At 52.6% G+C, this 24,356-nt stretch overlaps 1 protein-coding gene across 2 annotated transcripts; it reads right to left on the reverse strand.

The window, feature by feature from the left end:
• Positions 1-12,228: 12,228 nt before the first annotated feature.
• On the reverse strand, positions 12,229-22,676 carry CDK5RAP3 (CDK5 regulatory subunit associated protein 3). Of its 2 annotated transcripts, XM_067020542.1 has the most exons (15): positions 22,575-22,671; positions 22,316-22,361; positions 19,820-19,951; positions 19,205-19,305; positions 18,792-18,840; positions 17,944-18,122; positions 17,563-17,699; positions 17,253-17,397; positions 16,759-16,869; positions 15,709-15,787; positions 15,036-15,124; positions 13,512-13,717; positions 12,655-12,826; positions 12,542-12,564; positions 12,229-12,465 (listed from the first exon to the last, which is right to left on the reverse strand). In XM_067020542.1, exons 1-15 carry the CDS (start codon positions 22,578-22,580, stop codon positions 12,258-12,260), a joined length of 1,683 nt encoding a protein of 560 aa, XP_066876643.1. In that variant the 5' UTR covers positions 22,581-22,671; the 3' UTR covers positions 12,229-12,257. The 2 variants fall into 2 exon arrangements, with proteins under 2 accessions (XP_066876643.1, XP_066876644.1); XM_067020543.1 differs by lacking the exon at positions 22,316-22,361 and having other exon boundaries at positions 22,575-22,676.
• Between the last annotated feature and the right edge of the window lie 1,680 nt (positions 22,677-24,356).

A 24,356-nucleotide genomic window follows, 5' to 3' on the forward strand; every position in this document is an offset into this window, starting at 1 on the left:
TCCCGAAGGAGGTGCCAGGATCCCCTCCCCAGTCCCAGGGGCCCCCTCAAGTGCACTCGGACCTCAGGGTGGGCAGAGACACCGACTAGCACGTCTCTGCCCTCCTTCCCGAGCCTGGCTGGAGTGGCTCCCTCGGTGCTGATCGCCTCCATTAGGCCCTCAATCTTGCGAGGATAATGCATGGCCCAGGCTGGGCTGGGGGAGGAGGCCCTCCGGCAGGGGAGCCAGGAGGCGGGACGCAGGCGCCTGAGCAGAATACCAAGCAGCCAGCCTCAGCCTGAGGCTGCCCCTCCCGGCCAGCAAACCTGGGCCAGGGCAGGAAAGGCATGGAGTCGGGGGGGTGGGGGGCCCTTCCCCACCTTCCCCAGCCCCTGGCCACCTCTGTACCCTCATGCCAGCTCTACCAACTCCCCACTGTGGCTGAACTCCCAGGGCCTAAGGGGGGCTTCTCCTTGGGGACCTCACCTTCTCCAGGCTTGTCAGCCCTTTGTGGTACCAGAGTCCTGGGTAGCAGGAAACAGCAGCATCTGCCCCCTCAACTGGACCAGAGCCCTGCTCAGCTCAGAGCCTCTGAGGATGACCAGGCAAGACCAGAATCAAAATCACCTTGAATAAGGGTGGGAAGACTCAGAACATGAGAATAGCCTTCCCTTTCATTGACAAATTAAATCAACTATCACGTGTTCTTCCAAAGGCAGTATTGCTATGGTGTGGCCTGCTCATTGCTAAATTCAGTCTCCTGGGGCTGTTGCCAGCTTCCTCTGGTTGGCCATGCCTCTAATCTCAGTTCATCCCGCCGCAACCTCTTCTTTTGCCTTCCTTTGGAAAAGGATTTATATCACAAATCCTGTATTTGTAGGATTTATATCATATGGTTTTATATCACCATGTGTGTGACCACTGTGCACTTGATAGCACCCTTCCACTGCCATGGGCATGTCTGAGTCTCCCCACCCTGCCAGGTGGGAGGACAGGTGTTACTGTCCCCAGAAGGCAGCGGAGCCTAACAGTGAGGGGCTTGGGCCCTGGAGTCAGACAAATCGAGGTTGCACACCAGCATCCCTGCTTACCAGCTGTGTGACCTCGGGCAAGCTTTTGAGTTTCTGGGAGCCTGAGTTTCTTTATCTACTAAATGGGGATTAAACCAGCATTATCATACACATTGGTTATGAGAATTTGTTAAATAAGATAATACTGGGAATTCCCTGGTGGTCCAGTGGTTAGGCCTCAGTGCTTTCACTCCTGAGGGCCTGGGTTCAATTCCTGGTCGGAGAATTAAGATCCCACAAGCTGCGCGGTGTGGCAAGAAAGAAAAAACACAATAATAATACTATTAACATAAGGCATTTAGCACAGTGCCTGGCACATTATAAATGCTTAAAAATGGCAAAGGGAGGGCTTCCCTGGTGGTGCAGTGGTTGAGAGTCCGCCTGCCGATGCAGGGGACACGGGTTCGTGCCCCGGTCCGGGAAGATCCCACGTGCCGCGGAGCGGCTGGGCCCGTGAGCCATGGCCGCTGAGCCTGCGCGTCCGGAGCCTGTGCTCCACAATGGGAGAGGCCACAGCAGTGAGAGGCCCGCGTACCGCAAAAAAAAAAAAAAAAAAAAAAATGGCAAAGGGAAAAAATAACTTTAAAAAAATCTTTATGTTATAGGTGAAGAAATGAGGCCCCAGAAAGTGAGAGATTGGGCTGAATCATAGAACTAAAGACGGTGCTGAAGTGAGGTCTCCGGACTCTCAGTCAAGTGCTCTCTCTCCACAACCAAACCTGACAGGTACCTTCCTGCCCCACCTTGGCTGATTCTTTCTCACCCTCCTGCCCCACCCCTCACCCAAGTTCTCCTGCTCCCAACTCTGGGACAGCAGGCCCCGTACCAGCCTCTGAGTTCTCCTTGTGCGTGAAAGGCTGACTTTTCCTTCCTGTCAGGACAGAGTGGAACTGTTTGCAGTAATGGGAGCTGCAATCAGAATTCAAGGCCCATAATTCACCAGTGATCAGATGTAGGAGAGGTGCCAGGACAGTTATGTTAATAACTGTGTTATTAAAAACGAGCAAGTGAAGTTCTCCGAAAGCAGGTGCTGGTCGGGATGGCTGTGTTTGTTTATTTATTTATTTTTCCCTGCAGGAGCAAACAGGGCCACCGAGGGAGAACATTTAATTATCTCTTGAAATGATTCTAGTAATAAGTTGGGCGGGTTAGGAGAGCTGTCAGCAGCTCCCACCAGACCTCCTTCGACCTTTCTGAACTCCTATCTTTTACTTGGCCTTGTTTTATAAGGGGCCAATGACTCCCTTCTGGCTTAGCTGTGTCCCTTGTTTAGAGCTGCTGTCTGTATAGGCAAAATGTGTCTTTTTTTCATCAGCCAAGCAAGTGAGAGTGACCGTATATTATTCCTTGCCAGAAATCAGAATGTGCTGTGTGATGTGGAAAAGAGGGGACTTCTAGGGATAAAGCCTTTGAATATTTGAAATAAGCATTGTTCTGGAAAATCAGGTCCACAGAGATCCAATAATAATAACATAAATAACCCTCATAACGAACATTTATGAAGCATGGACAACAAGCTAGTTTCCTTCTGGGCACTTTGCATGTGTTAAACCATTTGATTTTCATAATAACCCTGAGCAGTGGGTACTATTATCATCCCATTTCTATGAGTGAGCAAAGTGAGGGATCTGGGATTGAGTCCCAGTCATTCTGACTTCCCAGTCTGTGTTTTCACCATGGGAATTCCTGGCCTGAGCTAAGTAGATCATTCCTGAAGTCGGAGAACTCCTTCCTGCCTAATACAGTCACACCTCCGGTACCCTGAGTACCTCCTCTGAGCCAGGCACTAAGCTAAGAAACATGTTACGTGCATGATCTCACTTAGTATGTTACCCACGAGGTCGGTGGTTCCCACTCTGCAATTAAGTATATCAAGGCCCAGAGAGGTCTAAAGGCAGACTAGCTAGCAAGTACCACAGTCAGAACCAGGGCTGCGGCTTCCCTGGTGGCGCGGTGGTTGCGAGTCCGCCTGCCGATGCAGGGGATACGGGTTCGTGCCCCGGTCCGCGAGGATCCCACGTACCGCGGAGCAGCTGGGCCCGTGAGCCATGGCCGCTGAGCCTGCGCGTCCGGAGCCTGTGCTCCGCAACGGGAGAGGCCACAACAGTGAGAGGCCCGCGTAACGCAAAAACAACAACAAAAAACAGCGCTGACTCTGCACGCCCAGCTGCCCCATACAGGCAGCTTCTCCCACTTCCCATGCCAAGATTTTTATGATTCTGATACTCCAGGATGAGGTTTGACCAAGCCCCATTGCCAGGAGTTTAACTCATTTCTAAGATGCCCAGATTCCCAAGGGTGGGGTCCTAGGCCAGGCGATCCAGCCAGAGACAGGCACAGACAGGAAGGCACAGGGAGTCTTTTAATTTTACATTAAAAGAGAAGGTTCCCTCCCCCATGCCCCTCCCCCTCCCCCTGCCTCAGCTCCCTTCCAATCACGTTAGAGACCCCAGAGGGGGCTTGACCTCTGTCCTCGGGGGAGGTCAGCCGGGGTGACCCTGCCTGTGTGCAGGATCCCGTGAGAGAGGCCCAGCTGCAGGCCCCGGAGGGCTGGAAGCGCACCCGGAAACGAGCTCGGGGTCACTGGGGGCGGCCGGGCTGAGGGAGGGGCTTCCCTGGCCCTTTGTGAGCTGACGGGCAGGAGAGATTAGTTCCACAGGCAGCCCCTGGGTCTCCAGAGAAAGGAGCTATTATGGAGCGACTCAAAATACAGGGCACAGCTCGCCCCACCTCCCCTTTTATCGCCATGGAGATGAGGGAGGCGGTGGGGGGAGGGGAGGGGGGTTAGGCGAGCAAGGAAGGGAGGGAGAAGGCAAGGCAGGTGCAAACGGGAGGAGATGGCAGGAGGTGGGAGTAGAAGCCAGCACGAGGAAGAGGGGAGCCGGCCAGAGGGAAGAGCGCTGAGCCTTTCTCTACCCAAGTGGCCAGAGGGATCTCTCTCTCATGGCAGCCTCTCCGCATCCTGCCCACCGGGTCACAGACACTGCCTGGGGGCTACCAGGGCAAAGAAGGGCTTGCCCACTACTCTGCAGCTGGCCCTGTGACCTCTGAGGGTGAGCAGTCCGACCATCTGGGATTACCTTTCAACATGGCCACGTGGAAGACAGCTGGTGAACAGCTGCTAGGCCTTGTCCAGCTTCTGGCCATACCAAGTGCCCCCAGTCATTGACTCTCAGAGTCATCTTACCCAATCTCCCATCCTCTGCAGCATCCCCACCAGATATTGACCCCGCGTTAGCCTAAGGTCCTCAGTGATGGTGACTGTCTCACCTGTGTGTGCTCTGAGGAGCGCCTTTGGTTGTCATAAGGGGCTTCCTTATATTAGGTAGAAACCTGCCTTCCTCTTACCTCCACACACAGGCCTAGTTCTGCCCTCTGGGGCTGCACAACCGGATAAGGTAGGTATGTAATACATCTTGTAGAAAGAAAGGATAAAAGTCTGACACTTCTTGACATTAACTATTTGGAAAAAGCTGCTGAGAAGGTAATTTTGTTGGAAAAAAAAAAAAACCAAAACAGTCCATAGTTTACAAAAATATCCAAAGCTAACTGGAAGTACTGGGATGGGAAGTGACTCCAGCCATCAAACACAACACTGGGTGGGCAGAAGACAGGACATGTCAAGATGCCAGTGTCCTGGGTGCTGCCCTGGTGTCAACACGGGTCCTTTGTATGTTTCCGTAAACTAGGCATTTGGTGAATACCTAGCCCAACGGACAGAGATAGAGCCCAGAGTCGGAATTTGCCAGGGGATTGTGGCTGATCTTTGGCTCTATGCCTTGGTAGCCCTCCAGCAACCTGGAGAAATGTCCTCCATTAGAGATAGGATGTTCTTGAAAAGAGGGGCTAGCTCCTAGCAAGAAGCCAGAGGCCATGTGTTCTTATCAGAGATGTAGAAAGGAAAGGAATGCCCTCTTTGAGAGCCAGAAGTTTCCAGGCAGAAAGATTTGTGATTCCATAGTTTGGAGAGACTCAAGGATTCCGGGCCAGGGAATTCCCTGGTGGTCCAGTGGCTAGGACCACTTGGCAATCTCAACCACTGCTGAGATTGATCCCTGGTCGGGGAACTAAGATTCCGCCCTCCCCGTCACACACAAAAAAAGGATTCAGGGCTGACTGGGGTCCTCCAATTGGGGAAAATTACAAGTTCCAGCCTGTACTCTGGGGAGCCCACCTAGGATGCCTCTGGGCTAAGGCTCTCCTTCCAAGGTTGGACAGTCACGAGGCTGCATGGGGCAGGGGGGATAGAAGAGGGACAGGAGGCAAATCCCATCATGGAAGAAGAAGAACTTGGGGCTCTCTGGTTACCTTTTGGTTCCTCCCCGCACTGCCCCGTGTCGGGAGGCCTAGGAAGCAGCTGCACAGGCAAACGTTTAGAACAGGTGCAGTTTGGGTGTGCTGGGCAGCAGAGATAAGCTGAGGCTTGTGGTCATGCTAACAAAGGCAACATCCTATGCTCGAGAACAGTTGTTTCACAATGCCAGGCTTCAGCAGATGTTGGAGACGGCCCTGATTCTTGCATTTGAGAGAAAAAGGAGAGGAGTCCAGGGCTCCTTGTTTGAGCCTTGGCTGTCAAGAAAGGCAGGCGTCGCTGCTGTTGTCTCTTCCCATTCAGCACTGGGGCTCCTGCCCAAATGCTCGTGTCCAGATTGTATTTATGACTGTTTTAAGAAGGAGTGACAGAGCCTTTTAATATCCCTGACAGCCCGGGATGTTTTAATAGATGGTGGAGCAGGGATGTGGGAGTTAAGAGAAGAGAGCTGAGTTGCTGAGAGAGCTGTCAGGCCTGGTTTCTATGACAGACCTACTGATCCACTCGACGACGACAAAATAAATACGGGGCCATGTCTCTCCTCGGCCCCGTCAGGTTGACAGACAGTCTATCACCATTGTATGTCATCTTTCACCTCCTAATCACTCGGGCTTCGGGGACCTGCCTTTAACGGGGAGTCCCTACAGGATTTCCACCCAGTCTGCCTGCTGAGCATGAGGCCTCCCTTTCAACCACCGGTGCTCCAGCTGGCGTTCCCCAATTTTCTCCATGTCAAACAGAACTCTTCTACCTACAGACTTCTGCCTCACTTGTTGCTTTTTGTTAGAGGTGATTATAGGTCTGATGGGACAGGTAGATAATCTGCAAAATCAGATGGAATGATTGGTGGGGATGGTTGCACAATGATGTGAATGCACTTAATGCCACTGAATGGTACCTGCACAAAGGGGTTTTTTGGGGGGTTTTTTTTGGCTGCTCCACGTGGCATGTGGGATCCTAGTTCCTGACCAGGGATTGAACCCGTGCTGCCTGCAGTGGAAGCGCGGAGTCTTAACCACTGGACCGCCAGGGAAGTCCCTGCACAAAGAGTTAAAGTGGTAAATTTTATGTTCTGAGCTGGGTCAGGTATTTTAACACACACACACACACACACACAACTTGGATGGAGTAAGAAACAGAGAGAGATGCCTTGGACCTTTGATCCCTTCTAACATGGGTGTTCGACCATGTAAACTTATGACCTGTATAACCTGTAGCAAGACTACTCCCAGGGTCTCTACTTCCATAAAAACAGTCTGCTGCCCTCCTCCCTGGGCCCAAGGTCATTTCTGGAGTTGAATTTCTGGAGGTTCCTTAGACACATGTTTCCAGCCCCAGGTTTGGGGCTAAAGCTACATTGGTCACACCATCAGCAGGTCCTGGCAGGTGAGGCCTAAGGGGCTCTCTCACTTTTTTTTTTTTTTTTGGTCAGGGAAGAGAAGGGCAGCAAATCCAGGGCCACGACCTTGTTCTTTCTCGAGTGGCTGAAAGAAACCCAAAAGATGGTGCAGGGTCCCCACTTCCCCACGTGTGAAGTTGTGCTGGATCTGCTCCCCGCCACTAGGGGCTCCCCTCTCTCCTACCCCACAACGACGACGATGGTTAAGGGGCAGCCCTTGTTCTCCTTGATCCTGGTCCCCGGGGTGGGGGGGGGCGCGCAGCTACAGACAAGCACCTCCCTCCACCCACACCGGCCCAGGGCTCTGCGTTCGAGTCCTCTGCCAGGAGAGAGTTAAGGGCTTGAATTTAATTTGCCCGTTAATCACAGTTAAAAGAAGTAATGAGCGTCTCCCCAAAGCCTGGGTGTTTCTCTGCAGATTAAGCAGCAATTTGCATAGCCCCTTTATTCATCCCCCGCCTCCCCCTGTGGGGTGCTTGTCCTTTCAGACACAGCCAAGCGCAGCCTGCAGCGAGGGCTTTGACAAATGGCTTTGCTGCGCGAGGTTTGGGCAAGAGGGAGGGAGGGGAAGGCTGGAAGGGAGAGGGCAGCTCTGGACAGTTATGGATAGCTGGGGCGTTAAATAGTGCAGAACTTTTTATTACACACGCAGGAGAAGTTTAAATATTCAAACTGGTTTTCTTTGTAGCCTGGGGAATGAGAGAGGAGGGTGCCAGGCAGGATAGGTAAGAGTTTACTTAGCACCGATGTACCCACAGGGGCCCTGCCCAGCACCTGAGAGGAAGGGTATCTGGAGGACATGGAGATCTGCGGTCAGCTGGCACCCTGGGCTTCTTAGCCCTGGAGCAGGCTTGACACCCTCCTCCTGGGCCCTGGGATCTGCCAGGCAGCCTGGGAGCAGCTCCTGGGGCCTGATTACTCGGGGTGCAGAACAACTTGTTCAGAGCCCAGCATGTGGGCAGCCCTCAGTAAGAGGGGGGATGACCCCAGCTTCGGCAGCAGACCTGGCTCTATGAAGCAATGAGATCTGCAGGAGGATGGGACAGCAGCTCTCCTCTCTAGAAGAGCCCTCAACCAAACAGGGGGAGAAGAGAGGCAGGCCCAGAAGATCCTCAGAGCAGACCACTCACGAGACAGCTGTGGATCAGATTTTAGTCTGACCATTGGTTCATTTTAAAAGCCTGCTTAAACCCAATTTTCTTCCCAAACTTCTCTATGGGACTTTTCTTTTTTTTGCTTAGTTGTGAGCCATGTGAGCATAACATTTTAGAAGGCAAAGTCAATTGAGAGATCATTAAGTCAACTGAAGTTTGGAGAAGTTAAGTTTGAGATTCCAAAGGGGACACAAAAATGAGCAAGACCCAGTCCCTGCTCTTCAGCAGTTCAGTTTGGGGCGCACACCATACGAAGGCACTGTCATATAGTTGATAGGTGCTCCCTGAAGGGCATCTACACACAGCTTCAGGGATGCTGCTGAGAGAGGGACTCATTCTGCCTGGGTACCGGCAATGTCCACAGAGATGCGTCTGGGCCTCAACTGAGCTGGGTCAGAAAGGCTAGGAGGGGCCAAGAAGAGGTTTGGGGACACGTGTGGGTTTGCTGTTTTGGGTGGATACCCAGGCCGGAAAGTTAGGGGAAGGTCCAAATATCAAGGGCTGGCCTGCTACACTAGGAATTTGGGGAGCTGAGGGGGCATCAGAGTTTCTAAGTAGGGAAATGATTAGGGTGACAAAGCACATGGAAAAGGTGGATTAGAGGTGGGCCAGCAGAGACTGGGAGCCTGTTGACAGAACAGAAATAGCAGGTATCAGGGAGGGATGCGGTGTGGGATGGGGATGAGGATGGGGTTGGTTTGGGACATGTCAGGATATCTAGGACATATGGAACCAGGACCCGAACACAAGTTTCTAACCTCAGTCCAGGCTATTTGCAGTCCACCACCCCTCACAAGCTGACAGGTGAGTCTTCCTGTGCCAGGCACCATCTGGGTACTGCACACGTTCCCCACAGCTACCCACCCTGAGGTTGGTAGTATTGTTGTCCTCATTTCACTGCTGAAGGAAATGAGGTGAAGAGAGGTCCAGGGACTCACCCAAGATCACACTGGTAGCAGGAGCAGAGCCAGGACTTGACCCAGGCAGTCTAGATCTAGAGAAGATGCTAATCACTCCCGCGTTGCTTTGCCTGCTGTCTTCCTGTTACTGTTATGAGATTGTGCGTGTGTGTGTGTGTGTTGTGTGTGTGTGTGTATGGGAATGGGAAGGAGAGGAAAATAAACAAGTGGCAATTAAAAGATGAAATAGGGGATGGGAATCCCCTGGTGGTCCGGTGGTTAGGACTCGGCACTCTCACTGCCGAGGGCCCGGCTTCAATCCCTGGTCAGGGAACTAAAATCCCACAAGCTGCACGGCACAGTCAAAAAAATTTTTTTAATTAAAAAAAAAAAAAAAAAGATGAAATAGGGGAATTCCCTGGTGGTCCGGTGGTTAGGATTCTGTGCTTTCAGTGCCGAGGGCCCGGGCCCTGGTTGGGAAACCAAGATCCCACAAGCTGCGCGGTGCAGCTGAAAAAAGAAAAAAGGTGAAATAGAATTGTAGTAATGGGACAGGCAGGTGTGGATGAAAAGGCAGGAAGAGCTGCAGGATCTGTTTCTAGGGGAGAAACTGTGTAAGCAACACTTGTAGAATTAACAAGGGAGACAGAGAGACACTAGCGAGCAGGATTAGCTCCTGTTCCCCAAGGCCTGGGATCTGCTTTTTTTTTTTTTTGGTCCTCAGCTCCAGGCCAGTTCTCTGGAACAGATCATATGAGTGAGGTTTTTGGCCTGAATGATGCAGATAATCCCCTGCCCCGCACTGGCTTTGGGAAACTAGTTCTAGATGTGTAGGACCTCACATCTCCCTGGCAAGCCCTTAGTGGGCAGCCAGAACCCAGCTGAGTAATCATTAACACTCTACTTAGCCCACATTCATGATCAACCATCGTGGGCTGCAGTGCAAATGGATCCTACGCTTTGAGAACCAGACTTTGAAAGGACACAGTAGAGTCTATGCAGGAAGAAAGGCTTCATTTGAGCAGAGAGATGGTGAGTAGGCTTGGGCAGTGGCTGGATTTGACTGGGTGAGAGGATTTTGGAAAGGTGACTCTTCCCTTATCTGAAGCAGGTAATGACTGGACTTAGCTTAAGTACTGAGAGCCTTAAATCTTCTCTGGGAAGAGGCGGCACTGAAGTAATCATAAAAGTAGAATGTGTTCTTGGCAATACAGTTCACATCAAACTAAGGATTCCAAGGGTTGTAATCTGGGCCCTTCTCCTCTTTCTCTCTCCCTGAATGTTTATGTTTTTTAATTTTTATATATTAATTTTTGTGGCCATGCCATGTGGCTTGTGGGATCTTAGTTCCCCGACCAGGGATGGAACCCGGGCCCCCGGTAGTGGAAGTGTGTGGAGCCCTGACCACTGGACCGCCAGGGAATTCCCTGTTGTTTGTTTTGGCAATTCCAGAAAACTGACTGCTCAGAACTTGGTCTTCAAGCTCTACAAGGATCCTTTCACCTCCCCCTTCCAAGAAGGAAACAGAATGAAGAGTCCTTAGCATTGTTTCGCAAACCCAAAATAAGAGCTCACATTTGTCCAGCGAGCACTCACTCTGTGCCAGGCACTGTTCTAAGAGCTCTGCGCACATTAACTCATTTAATCCTCACAACTTCTGAGGCTACTCTGAGATGAACAAGCAGGAACCTAAATGCAATCAGTGATGCTCAGGGAAATCTGGGAGCAGATCGGAAAGACACAGAGCTGCCTACCTGAGGGGTCAAACAGCCAGGTGGGATCTTCGGTGCCATAGAGTGGTCGGGAAATTGGGACCCAGGAAGCAAACCACAGGGTCCAAGCCAAATGGGGCTAAAGATTCTGGAGAATAAATCCAATGTTATGGAGTCAAAGGCTTTTAAGACACCAGCTACATGAACCTAGGGGTGGAGTGGGCCTTCGTTTCACCAGATAAGCAGTGAAATGAGCCCAATTCCTCTGAGAGGACAGTCCCCCTAGCCCCACTGCTTACCAAGGTGGCCAAAATCTGCTGAGAAAACCTTCTATTAAACCCACTTGTGTCCTGCAAAGATGGCCACATTTCAGCACATCCGATGTCCCCCGTTGGCCCCAGGCAGGGTAGAGGAGGCAAGCAAGGCACTCCTTTGGAGGCCTGAACCCAGCCTGCCATGGTCACATGACCACAAGGCTTCTCCCCAAAGCCGGGTGGGTGCCAGCAAGCAGAGCCCATGTGATAGCTGGTGATTGGATGAGGGACATTAGAGTGGGCAAGCGTGGCATGCCTCGGTGAGCTGGTGGCAGCTGGAAGGAGCAGGCCAGAAGGCCAGTGGAGCCGGCCGCCAAACAGGTGGGCCAGGAGGTAGTGGACATTCTCTCAGAGAGAAAGGGACTGAGAGACGCAGACAGAGACCCCCGCCGAGAGCCTTCACCGCAGCTGAGGGCAGGATGTAGCCCCCTCAGGCCCCTTGATGATGTCCTTCTATTCCAAGGACAGTTTTACCTCGACATTCCACACCAATATTTTTCCATCCTCAATTCCTAGACTTTCAATCCCCCCCGAAGGAGGGAGGTGAACAGGCAAAGATTTGGGGGAAGTGATGGGCTGACATTAATTGATAGGAGCGGCTTCGAGCAGTTCATGCCGCCTTATCTCTCTCTCCTCTGGATAGCGTGTGTCCGCTGGAGTCCACGGGGTCGGTGATTAATAGGGGCCATCACTCACTGTCCAGGACGGCTGAAAGGCAGCAGGGAGGGGGCGGCCCTCCCCAGAACTGAGATAACAAGCAGCAGGAATAATGAGTGGTGTCACTCCACTTTTCATTTTGATGGAAAGTCATTACAGGAGTCAACGCCAGCGACAAAGAGCCATGAATCAACTGCTCTGCTATGAAATTAAAATCGAATTGCTGACCACCCCCAACCCCTACCCTTCCTGGGAAATGGGGATGGGTAGGTGGCTGGGGAGAAGGGTGCTAGCCTGGGGTGGGCTCTACCCAATCACAGAGCAGCCAGTTACGGGTAGGAAATAGACAGGCGGCTTGTGAAGGTGACAACTCCTGTCTCCACCTTGTTTATCAGACCCATCCTCCGCAAACCGCATTTTCCCTCTGCCTAGAGTTAAGCTGTGATTAAAGGGAAAATACAGCTTTGCTGGCTCCAACAAGGCTGCCACTTGACTGCTGCCCTTGGGCTTCTGGCCTGAGTGGGGCAGTCTGGGCCTGGCTATGGAGAGAAAGGGGCCCAGCTGACTCAGCTACCCCAGAGCCCCTTGCTGAACCATCTGTAGATACTAATTGGGCCCCCTCCCCACCCCGCCATCACCAGAAGCAAAGAGGAAAAGTCCCCAACCAGGAACTCCACAGGATCAAGAACCCCATGCAGCCTCAACCCCAGGCCCAGAGAATGGCACTATCAGTAGTGAAACAAGAGTCCCTTCCTCTTTTATTAAGTCCAACTAGATAATGAGAAAGAGCAGAAGCTGTGGTTTGAGGCTGACGGGTCACAGGACCAAGGGAAGCCAGCTTCTTGCAGAGTACAGTGAGTGCCAAGGTAACCATCTGGGTGATGGCTCCATTTTGGGGCTTTCTGTCCTCCAGTCAGCCAGGTCTCTTGCTGGGAAGGGCCCCTGGCTGCCCCTCCTCCATCCTGAAGGCTGAGAAGACAGGCAGGAAGAACGTGGAGCGTGTCACAGAGAGGTTCCCATCAGGTTCACGGGGCGCCCATTGTACCTTTTGGAAATGTCAGCTTCAATCTGAAAGACAGTGATATGGAGTGGGCAGAAAGCAGAGACAAAGGGACCTCATTCTGCAGCACCTGGGCGGGCTTGCCTTTCCTGTCTCACCAGCTTCTGCAGCTCCTTGGTCTTCTCCAGAAGCAGGTCCAGCTTGGGCTCCAGAGCCGCCTGCTCCCGAAGGGCTTCCTGCTGCTTCTGCAGCATCAGCTCTTTCTTCAAAGCCAGCAGCTGGGACTGCTTCAGCTTCTGCTGGAGGAGCTCAGTCACTCGGTCCACATACCTGGGCCAGGCACTCAGGTAAGTGTCTGGTGTCGCTGGGCAACCTGGGTGTCCCCATCCAACTGCTGAGGCTCAGGAAACCAAGTCTCTAATTGACCTCTCAGCCTCCATATCCTTCAATCCTTTCTTGCAAGGAATACCACTCCCGCTTCCCCATCCTACAGGGGAAGCAGATTCTGCCTGCGTACCTCAAACCACGCCATCTTGCCCCAAAGAGAACCGCCATCCCTAGTTGGGATGGTGCAGTTATGGGAGGCAGGGATGAGGTCTGAGGGGTCATGGAGACAAGGAAACAAAGAGTCAGGGCTGGGGCTTCCCTGGTGGTGCAGTGGTTAAGAATCTGCCGCAGGAGACACGGGTTCGAGCCCTGGTCCGGGAAGATCCCACAGGCCGTGGAGCAACTAAGCCCGTGCGCCACAACTACTGAGCCTACGCTCTAGAGCCCGCGAGCCAGAACTACTGAAGCCCACGTGCCTAGAGACCGTGCTCCGCAACAAGAGAAGCCCCCGCTCACCGCAACTAGAGAAAGCCCACGCACAGCGATGAAGACCCAACGCAGCCATAAATAAATAAATAGATAAATAAATAAATAAAATAAATTTTTAAAAAAGGAGTCAGGGCTGCCCGAGATGGTAGGGCCCTGCAGCATGCCCTCGAACAGCCCAACATCAAGGGGAAAGCCAAACCTTGGTGAGGCCAGGATCATAAACAGGTGTTGCATTCGAAGACTGGTGAGCCGGCCAATCAGATCCTGCAGTGCCGACACCATGGTGACCATCTTTGCTTTGGTCTGGCCCTGCAGGATGGCTGGAGCCAGCTGGAACTGGCTCACGGACAGGATGTCTGCCTCCTCACTCATCTCCACTGCTCTCTGGGACAAGAAGATCTCAAGCTGGGGACAGAAGAGGATTTGGTTCAAACGGAGAAAAGAACTCAGAAGCTAGGCCCTCAGGCTGGTCAAAATGAAGAATAAGGTGAGGGTTAGATTCTGGTTGGTGATCAGTTATTTCCTCTGAACATTTTTATTGCTAGAAACTCACCAACTATAACGTGGGAGTTTGGGGCAGCCTCCACCATCACCCTTCAGTCCCTCATTGCTGTCTCAGGCCTTACCTGGCCCTGGACCCCGCTCCTTCCTCCCAGGCTATAGGGCACATAACTACGATGCAGAGATTCAAAGGGTTCTCTCTGCCCAGTGAAGGTATTTTCTCTCCATGGGAAGAATGAGATTCAGGGAATAGGAATCCATGTTTGAGAAGCCCTGGATTAAGAAAAGGCTAGGAAGAATCTGAGAACCAGCCGCATATCTTGTCACTTTTATTGGACCACGGAAGCTTGAACTAGACTGGTGAGGACAAGGCCTTCCATGAGGCCCTCCCCAGCCAGCAGGCCACCGAGAAGTGGACAGACCCAGAGATTAACAAAGACAAGCCCCCTGCTTCCCAGTCCCAGAAAGAAGATCCAAGAACACTGGCTCCTTACTCTAGGCTGCTGGATACTTTAGCCACAGTGATGATACTAAAACACAAATGAGAACGTGTCACTCCAAACCTCTAACAGCTTCCCAGTTCCCTCAGAGTAAAAGCCAAATTTCCAACTCCCTTCAGCTCTCTGGGCTCTTCTACTTCCCCCAGCTCCCCTGCTCAGCCACAGAGGCCTCCTTGCTCATCACACGTGCAGGACACCACCCACCTCAAAGCTTCTGCATTGCTCCCCCTGTCTGGAAAGCTCTTCTGCCAGATATAAGCATGGCTCTCTCTGCACCCCCTGCAGGTCTTAACTTACTGGTCACCTTGGCAACAAGGCCTTCCCTGACCACCAACATAAAACTGCAGCCCTTCCCAGTAACCGCATCTCCCTCCCCAGCTCTCTTTTTCCATGGCACTTATGTTAACACGTGACACACTACATATTTTACTTGTTTGTCTTGTTTCTTGTCTGCCTTCCCCACTAGGATATAAGATCCATGAGGTCAAGGACTTTGATTTGTTCGCTGCTCAGCACCTCAAACAGTGCCAGGGGCTTAGGAAGTACGTGATAAACACAGTTGAATGAATGGGGGAGCATCCTAATATGTGAGTCCCTGCTCCAGAACAAGGAAAGTGCTCAGCACCCTTACACAAAAAGGAAGGGTCAGGTAAGGTATCTGGAGCGATGCCGCCTATGCAGGTGCCAGGCCTCCCCCCGCATCACCCAGAGGACAAAGGTACCTCCATGAGCTCATCGATGAACTGATTCCGGGTCTCAGGGTATTCAAGAAGTGTCAGAGCATCTGGGCCCCTAGCAACACCTTTGGGAGCTGCCAGGAAGAGAGAGAAGTGATAAAGTTGCTGAGGACTGGAGAAGACTCTCAGTTTGAGAAGTCCTGGTGGGTTAATATGGACACAGACACTGCACTAAGGCCTCTTCCTGTTCCAACCCAAGTGGGAAGGGTTACCCTTTCCCATTTATCTCAGCCCTAATCAGGCACTAGTGCCAACTCAAGTCTGTGAAGAGGACCACAGAGCTGAGTTCCAAAGAATGGAAAGTTCCTTTGCTCTAGTGGGCCTGAAGTCTCATCCTGCACTGCCCTCTAGTGGCTCAGATCCCTACTCTCAGCTTGTGGGGAGAGGGGGTGGGGGGCCAGGTCAGGCCTCAGAGCCTATCAGCCCTCTCGGAACCTCCCCAGAGAACAACTGACCCTCATTCAGTATCCAAAAAGTTGAGAGTTTAGTTTCTAGATTTAATTTTAAGAACTTCTCTCTATCCGCCTGAACTCACATCATCATGATTTTGAAAAAACAGGTAACGTCCGAGAAGCCCAATCTTGGCAGTGTACTTTTTCTTTGCTTCTAGAGACACGGGGGCAGGCTCTGCCAGGACTGCAGGGAGGGGTGCACTCACCCTGGGTTCCGGCTTCCAGCACGGTGATCTGCAGAGCAGCAGAATCGTCTCCCCAGTCTATCTCATCACCCCCAGCTTCCTGGGTGGAGAGTAAAGAACCCCAGCAGTGTTGGGAGAACTTTCCCCAGCAAAGGGAGCCGGAATAAACCAAAACCCTCAAAAGTTCAATGACGGGGCTTCCCTGGTGGCGCAGTGTTAACATTAAGAATCCACCTGCCGGGCTTCCCTGGTGGCGCAGTGGTTGAGAGTCTGCCCGCCGATGCAGGGCACACGGGTTCGTGCCCCGGTCTGGGAGGATCTCACATGCCGTGGAGCGGCTGGGCCCGTGAGTCATGGCCACTGAGCCTGCACGTCCAGAGCCTGTGCTCCGCAACGGGAGAGGCCACAACAGTGAGAGGCCCGCGTACCGCAAAAAAAAAAAAAAAAAAACCAACCAAACAAAAAAGAATCCACCTGACAACGCAGGGGACACGGGTTTGAGCCCTGGTCCAGGAAGATCCCACGTGTCGCGGAGCAACTAAGGCCGTGCGCCACAACTACTGAGCCTGCGCTCTAGAGCCCATGTGCCACAACTACTGAAGCCCGCGCACCTAGAGCCCGTGCTCCGCAACAAGAGAAGCCACCACAATGAGAAGCCTGTGCATCACAACGAAGAGTAGCCCCCACTCATTGCCAACTAGAGAAAGCCCACATGAAGCAACGAAGACCCAACGCAACCAAAAGTAAATAAATTTTTTTTTAAATTGCTCTAAAAAAAATAATTCAATGACGGCACATTGCAGCCCTGATGGAGGTGGCAAAGATGGCACCATGGGCCTATGCATGTAGGTACCACCTGCCTATATCCCCATACCTCCCCCGAACACCAGAAGAAAGAGGTCAAAACTCTGATATGTCACTTTGGAAACTCTGCCCCACACTGGACTACACTTGGTCCAAGAACTATGAACTTCATGAGATGTCTTTAAAGACAGAGACAACACTTTTCTTATCACCAAAGCAGCAATCACAGAAAGTCCTCAGAGAGATGGACCAAGAGGGCATCCTAACCTTTGAGTCTGATTCCAGGGAGATGCCCCAGTCAATTCCAGCAGCCTGGGCAGAGATGCCAGAGTCAGCTCCTTCAGACACCACCTCCACCCCAAAGTCGCCCCAGTCAATCTGGAAGGGGGAAAACGGTGTTAGCTTGCAGAAGATGGGTGAATAAAAGGGCCTGCCTTCCCCTAGGCCTCAGCTGCTTCAGTAGGGAGTGCACTGTTTAAGCATAATGGCCTCCAAGTTCCCAAAGGAGAACCCATCTTCAGAGAGCTCAGGGGACTGAAGGGCTCCCAGTTCAAAGTCGGCCAGCTTGCTGAGCCTCTTCAGAGCTCATCTATTCTCTGGTCTCAAGAAAGCCAGAAAAATAAAGGGGTAGGGCCTTCTGGGACCTTCCACCTACAGTCTCTCTCACAGGAATACCCCTTTCTTCCCTCTGGACTCTGAATTCAAGTGGGGTGTGGATGGCGTATGAGGGGAGGAAGTGGCTCTTACTAGGCCTGTCTTACCGCGTCTTCTTCCACCTGTTCAGGGGGCTCCTCGAGGTGCGGCCGCTCCACCACCAAGGGCTCCGTGCCCATCCTCCACTCATACACCGTGGAGTTCCCCCGTGTCTGCACAAACCGTAGCATCGGCAGCACCTGCTCTGTGGGGCTGCAACGGAGCAGGCAGCTGACCCTCCTGCTGCCCACCCATGAGGCCAGCATGGGCCCGGCCTCTCAAATGTCCCATGGGGAAAATACAAGTGGAGAAGAGACCACAGCTGGGGAAGTAGCTAAACTGTCCCCCCACCGCTGGGGAGAAACAGGCCCTCGGTACCTTTCACACACAAACCCCACACAGGCCTGGTACAGGTCAATGGCTTCCCCCAGGGACTGGGCCGCCGCCCCAATCTCAGCCAACTGACTCGGCAGGTCCTTCACCAGGGCCAGCAGTTCTCTTTGGACGTTGTCCCCCTAGAGAGGATCCACGAGGTGGGCTCAGACAGAAGTGGTGGGAAGCAGAGTACAACAGATTATAGAATACGCCTGAAGATTAGAGATAGGCAAGAAAATGGCCTGAGAAGGGCCCAACCAGGCTGAGAGGGAAGCCCTTCCCAGAAGCAAAGGAAGCGTTGGGCCCAGGAAGACAGACAGAGGCCACAGGTGTCCGTCCTCCTGCCATGGCAAGAAGCCACCACTCACTGTGATGCCCACTCACCGTGATGCCATACTGCTTGCACGAGTGGTAGAACTGCTCCCGCATCTCGGCAGCCCCTGCCTGGCCCTCCTCCTCCTTGCGGCTGTATTCTTGCTGCAGCTGCTGGCACTTGGCGATCTGCTTCTTCAGGGAGGGGATCTCGTAGGTGACGTTCCGAACCAGGAGGCTGGAGAGTTCCACTGAGAAAGAAGGGCCCAGGAAGTTCACCCCAGATCTGCACACCACAAGGCAGGCATGTCCCAAGGACACACACAAACATACCCTAGTTGGGTGGCAAAGAGCACGGGGTTGGCCTCCCAGCTCTTCCCCTTCCTGGCTGTGGAACCTAAGACAGTCATTTAACCTCTCTAATCCAATCCTCAGCTATAACACAGGAGCAATAATAGTTATCATGAAGATGAAGAGAGAGAATCCACGTAAAACACAAGTACAATTCCTTGCATTTAGTAGGTGTTCAGTCAATACTAGCTATTATAATTATTTGTACTATTAGAAAACGCAACCCAAACTACAGCCAGCCCTTTAGTTACTCCCTCAGGCCCCTGATACAGCTCCCAGGACAATGCGTGCCTCTCGTGCTCAGTGGAGCACAGGGGTGCAAAGGGAGTCGGTTACCAGGAGGTGGCTAGTGGAAGACGTGCACACGCCTGCTTGGCAAATGCCCACGACCTGCCTGCTGGCCGTCCTCCTCCCGACACTCTTCGTGGAATGTATTTTCCCACCACACAAACATCTCCACCCCAGCCTCTTCCCCCACGTGAACTGTGCCTCCTAGAAGCCCACTGTCTCAGAACTTGGGGAGTGGGCTTCCCCATGGACACTGGGACTCCTGGGCTGGGCCACCTTACCTAGGTAGGTGTTGTCCTTCTCATATAGGGCTACAATCTCCTGCCAATCCTAAGAAAAGAAACAGGAAGTGGGCCTGAACAGCACTCAGCAGCCGCTGAGTGCATCCCAGCTCAGTCCCCCAACCGGGGAGGCTCTCCCAGTCTCTGCATCACATCAAACTCCTCGTCCTCCTTCATAATGCTGGCTGGACCACCCACTGTATTTTAAGAGTGTGGTGCCAACAAGCGATCCCCAAAGCAAATGTAAACCCAGGGGTAGGATCTACTTTTGGCATAAACTGTTGGGACGGAGAGAAAGTTGAGGAAATAGTCCATGTAGGTGTCTCCACTGGATCCTCAGCGAGACCAGACAGGCTCTGACCCCCTGGACTGGAGGTCTCCAGCTGCGTGTTACCACCGTCGCCCACACTTGCCTTCATTCGCTGTGAAGAGTACCGGCCAAAAATATTTTTTGTGGAGGCTTCAGTGCCTTTGAGAAGCTCCACAATTCTTAGGCAGTGGAAGTAGTGAATGTCTGGAAAGCAAGGAAGAACAAAGACTTTGAGAATTACAGTGTCTTCCCCACCCACTGTGGCCAACACACATGGCTGACTCATGTACATGCTAGTAACTTTAGCAGGCATAGCTCTCCCCTTCATCATTTTGTGTTGAAAGAAACAAGCATCTATACCCCAAATAAAAACCTCTCTTTCGGGCTTCCCTGGTGGCGCAGTGGTTGAGAGTCCACCTGCCAATGCAGGGGACACAGGGTCATGCCCCAGTCTGGGAAGATCCCACATGCCGCGGAGCGGCTGGGCCCGTGAGCCATGGCCGCTGAACCTGCGCGTCCAGAGCCTGTGCTCCGCAATGGGAGAGGCCACAACAGTGAGAGGCCCGTGTACCGCAAGAAAAACAAAAAAAAAACAAAAAAAACCACCTCTCTTTCTTTAGGGGTCAGCCATATGGCTAAAGAAAAGGGAGAAGCTCAGCTGATATGTACCACCCCAGGAAAGGGGTGGGGTCCAGTAATGTAGCCCCAAAGCACTCACAGGATCCAGAGAGCAGCTGGGCGATCTCTTGGCTCTCTGGCATGTCCTGGATGGCGGCATTGATCTTCTCTCGGATGGTCAACACCAGACTCTGCCATTTCAGGTTGCAGTGCCTTCTGTCCACCAGCCAGTCTACAGGAGAAACACCGAAATCACAGCATTTCCATTCCCATGGCCAAAATTCCATCACTGATTCAAGTGAAATATGCTAAGGCATTGGCTAAAAGTTGTATTCATATTGGTTAAGGTGTGGGGGTCACGGGGAGATGGGAATGAAGACAGGCCCGAAGGGATGCTTGGGGCTAAACAGACTACAGCAACCTGACTTCATCTACAGTGTGACTTTTATAAAGCAATTGCCTCAACACAGGGATAAAGTAAAACTTTAAATTGGTCCTGACATCAAAGTGCCAATTTGGACCATATTCTCCATGATATTTTTGCTTCCACGGATAATTATATCTTTCTTACTGACAGCAGGCGCTATTCAACTTCCACTTCCTCAGGGCTGGGATTAACCATGACAATGGAAAATACAAGATGGTTATGCCAAATAGCAGATGAATGAACAACTGCAAAGCGCCTACTACCCACAGCGCCCTAAGGACTAAATAACACTGGTCTCTTCTTACCAGTGAAGTACCATCCTGCACACATGAATACCCATGTGACTGACCTCCTGGATTCTGGGCCCAGATATGTGTTTTTAGTAGAGGGTATAGGTGGATAAAAGCCATGTACAGGGCTTCCCTGGTGGCGCAGTGGTTGAGAGTCCGCCTGCCGATGCAGGGAACGCGGGTTCGTGCCCTGGTCCGGGAAGATCCCACATGCCGCAGAGTGGCTGGGCCTGTGAGCCATGGCCGCTGGGCCTGCGTGTCCGGAGCCTGTGCTCCGCAATGGGAGAGGCCACAAGAGTGAGAGGCCCACATACCAGAAAAAAAAAAAAAAAGCCATGTACATTTCCTCAGTGGGAGAGAGCTAAGAGCTAGACTTTGTGGTCAGATGGTCCTGGCTTCTAATTACCAGCTTTCTTGGGCAAGTCTCTCAACCTCTCTGTGCCTCAGTTTCCCTACATGTAAAATGGGGATGATAAAGATACTGAGTACAAGGGAGAATGAAGGTAAAACACTGAGCGCTGTGTCTGACACATAGCAAGGGCTCAATGAATTGTAGTGATCTTCATTTTCATAATGTCAAGCACATAAAACAGCACCTTGTATATTGTACAGAATAAACCCTCAATAAATGGTTGTTGTTTTATTGGTCCTTTTCATGACATCAAGAGTGTGCTGAAGAGCTGGGACAAATCTGCAACGAAACTAAAGAAGCTCCACTAAGTGGCCACCTTGCCCTTGTTAATAAATCTGCCAGCTGGTCAAACACTGAGGGCCCACACTAGTTATCAGTTATATTTCCTCCACTGTATTCCTCTAAAATCTTCAGAAAGAAAAATTCTGTAGATGTCACAGAAGTAGAAGTAAAGGGATGAGGCAAACAGATGTCATCTTAATGACAAACCAGCATCAAAACAATCCAGGGCTTCCCTGGTGGCGCAGTGGTTAAGAACCCGCCTGCCAATGCAGGGGACACGGGTTCGAGCCCTGGTCCGGGAAGATCCCACATGCCGTGGAGCAACTAAGCCCGTGCGCCACAACTATTGAGCCTGTGCTCTAGGGCCCGCAAGCCACAACTACTGAGCTCACGTGCCACAACTACTGAAGCCCGTGCACCTAGAGCCCGTGCTCCGCAACAAGAGAAGCCACCGCATTGAGAAGCCCGCGCACCATTAACGAGTAGCCCCCACTGGCCGCAACTAGAGAAGGCCCACGTGCAGCAACGAAGACCCAACGCAGCCAAAAATAAATAAGTACATTTATATATATATATATATATATATATATATATATATAAACAAACCCAGGAGCTGTGTGTGGCCCTGAAGGGGTCAGAATGAAGAGGTCCTTCCCTGGCTCTGAACTGGGGAGGAGGTATATAGATCAGATACAGATGGCAGGGAGATGGCCTGGCCACTAAAAGGTTTTTCTTTCCAACTGGATCTATGTCCCTCTTCCTCCTAAAACCAAGGGGAGATGGAACCTTTTTTTTTTATTAAAAAAAAGGGTTTTTTTCGGCATAATACAAGAAAGCATAGATACTGGAACCTGACAGACTTAGGTTCTAACTTCAGATCTGCCATTCAGTAGCTGACCATCTTTAAGGTAAGCCCTCACCCTCTCTGTGCCTGAAAGATATGATTGACAACACATGTTATAAATGTTAAAGTAGAAAACACAAGTCAAGTACAGACTCTATGTCTGTTTCCTTCCCGCTCCTCTTAGCGGGGCAATCCGGCTACAGATGGGGGCATAGAACAGGGCGAGTGATCAGCGCCTCAACAGGGGCCTTGGGATGTCGGGGCTCCAGTTGTTGGTGACAGGGGGCAAAGGGGCCAGGCCTCCCCCTGACAACTGGCTGATCGGGGGTGCCCCCTCCTACCGAGCAGTTTGCTGGTCTGGATGTCGATGGGCACGTGCTGATGGTCCTGGCGGGGAACGGGGCGTAAGTCCTGGGAGCGAACAAGCCACTCGCGCGCTCATTTCACCGACCCAACCGCCACCCTGCAGGGCCAGCACAACAGGGCGGGGAGGGCCGCGCTCCGGAGGGAGCCCGGGAAGCAGGTCAGGGACGGGCGGGCTGAACTCAGTTCAGGGGTCCCAACCCAGGCCCCCCACCTCCCCAGCTACTGTCCCCCCACCTGCATCTTTCCTCCACTTCCGCTTCCGGCCGCCGAGCCGGGCCTGCCCCGCCTACCACTAATCCAGTGCTGGTGTGGCGGAGCCTCAGTTTAGGTCTCCTCCGGCCACGTCACCGCCTTCCTCAGAGCCAATCGGGGCGCGCGCTCCACCCAGGCTTCAAGCCCCACCCACCCCGGGTCTCCGAGTGGCTGAGCCCGGGAAGGGCGGGAGAAGAGGAGACAGCCAATGGGAGGCTCGAGGCGGGCTCACGGCTGTGGAGGAGCTGGGGCGCCAGGAAAGGGCTGCAGTGGCGACGCGATTGCGGCAGGCGGCGCTCAAGAGCCGATCCCGGCCGCTTCCAGAGCTCTCTGCCCCAGGATTAACGAACGCGTCTGCGGACAAGGTCCTAGCGCCGCCCTGAGGAACCTGGGGGTCGTTAGAAATGCCTTCTTTCTCCTTGCCTTGCTTTACCGTCGATCGATCGATCGTAGTTTGAAGGTCTCTTGTGGCACTTGTCACACATTGCCTTCTTAGTTTATGTAATAGACAAGTGTTGAACACCTGCTATGTGTTGTGTGATTAGGGCAGGGATCGGGAGGGAGGAGGGTCAAGGGAGGTGTCCCAAAGATAACACCTAAGCTGAGTGTTAAGAGAAGGGGGCAGGGCTTTCCTGGTGGCGCAGTGGTTGAGAGTTCGCCTGCCGATGCGGGGGACGCGGGTTCGTGCCCTGGTCCGGGAGGATCCCACATGCCGCGGAGCGGCTGGGCCCGTGAGCCGTGAGCCGTGAGCCGTGAGCCGTGAGCCGTGAGCCGTGAGCCGTGAGCCGTGAGCCGTGGCCGCTCGGCTTGCGCGTCCGGATCCTGTGCTCCGCAACGGGAGAGACCACAACAGTGAGAGGCCCGCGTACGGCTAAAAAAAAAAAAAAAAAAAAACCAGAAGGGGGGCAGAAAGAGAGTGATGTGGGAGGGGTGTTCTGGGTGGAGGAGACTGTACAAAGTTTTGCAGGCCACAAACTGCAAGGGGATGCAGGGAAAAACAGGCAGCAAAATAATTCGCGGGGTCCAGTTCAAAATTAAAATGCCCTTGTTAAAAAATATGAACTGCAGAGGTCTCACACGCATGAAGCCGGCTCTGCAGGCAGGCCAGCCTCTGTGCCGTGAAAGGTTTGAGGGACAGGAGACTGTAGAGGCGGAAGGGTAGTATCGTATCATATCATCTCACAAAGGAACTTGGACTTTACCCCTGCAGACAGAGGGGAACCACTGGAGGGTTTTAAGGGTTTGAGCCTTGAGACAGGGAGGGACCTGTACAGATTGACCACAAAGAAGATGGATTTGTGGGAGATAAGACTGTGAGTAGGTTATCATGCAGGAGTTAGAGCCTGACCTGGGACAGAGGCATGAGGAGGAAGAGAAGGACTGAATTTCAGAGATGTTTTGGAGGAAAATGGACAGGACTTGGCAACTGATTGGCTGTGTGGTTGGGGGACAGCAGGATGACACCTAGGTGGTTGGATGCGAGTGCCTCCACCTAAGACAGGGTTGCAGGATGCTGAGCAGGGGTTGAGGAGGAGGGCATATCAGCTTTGAATTTGTGGGGTTGGTGGCCCTGGGAGACCCCCAGGTGGCAAGTGTACAGGAGGCACTTGGGTCTGTAGCTCTGGAGTTCAGGGAACTGGGGATGCAGCTTTGGAGAGCTGTAGGCTGACTGATCTGTGGTCTAGGTGGTGGCTGAAGCTGAGAGAGGGCATGAGATTGGGCAAGAAGTGGGGAGCGTGAGGAGAGAGGAGAGGTGGGGGGCTG

The sequence above is a fragment of the Kogia breviceps genome, chromosome 19 (assembly GCF_026419965.1).
Source record: "Kogia breviceps isolate mKogBre1 chromosome 19, mKogBre1 haplotype 1, whole genome shotgun sequence".
Taxonomy (NCBI): Eukaryota; Metazoa; Chordata; class Mammalia; order Artiodactyla; family Physeteridae; genus Kogia; species Kogia breviceps.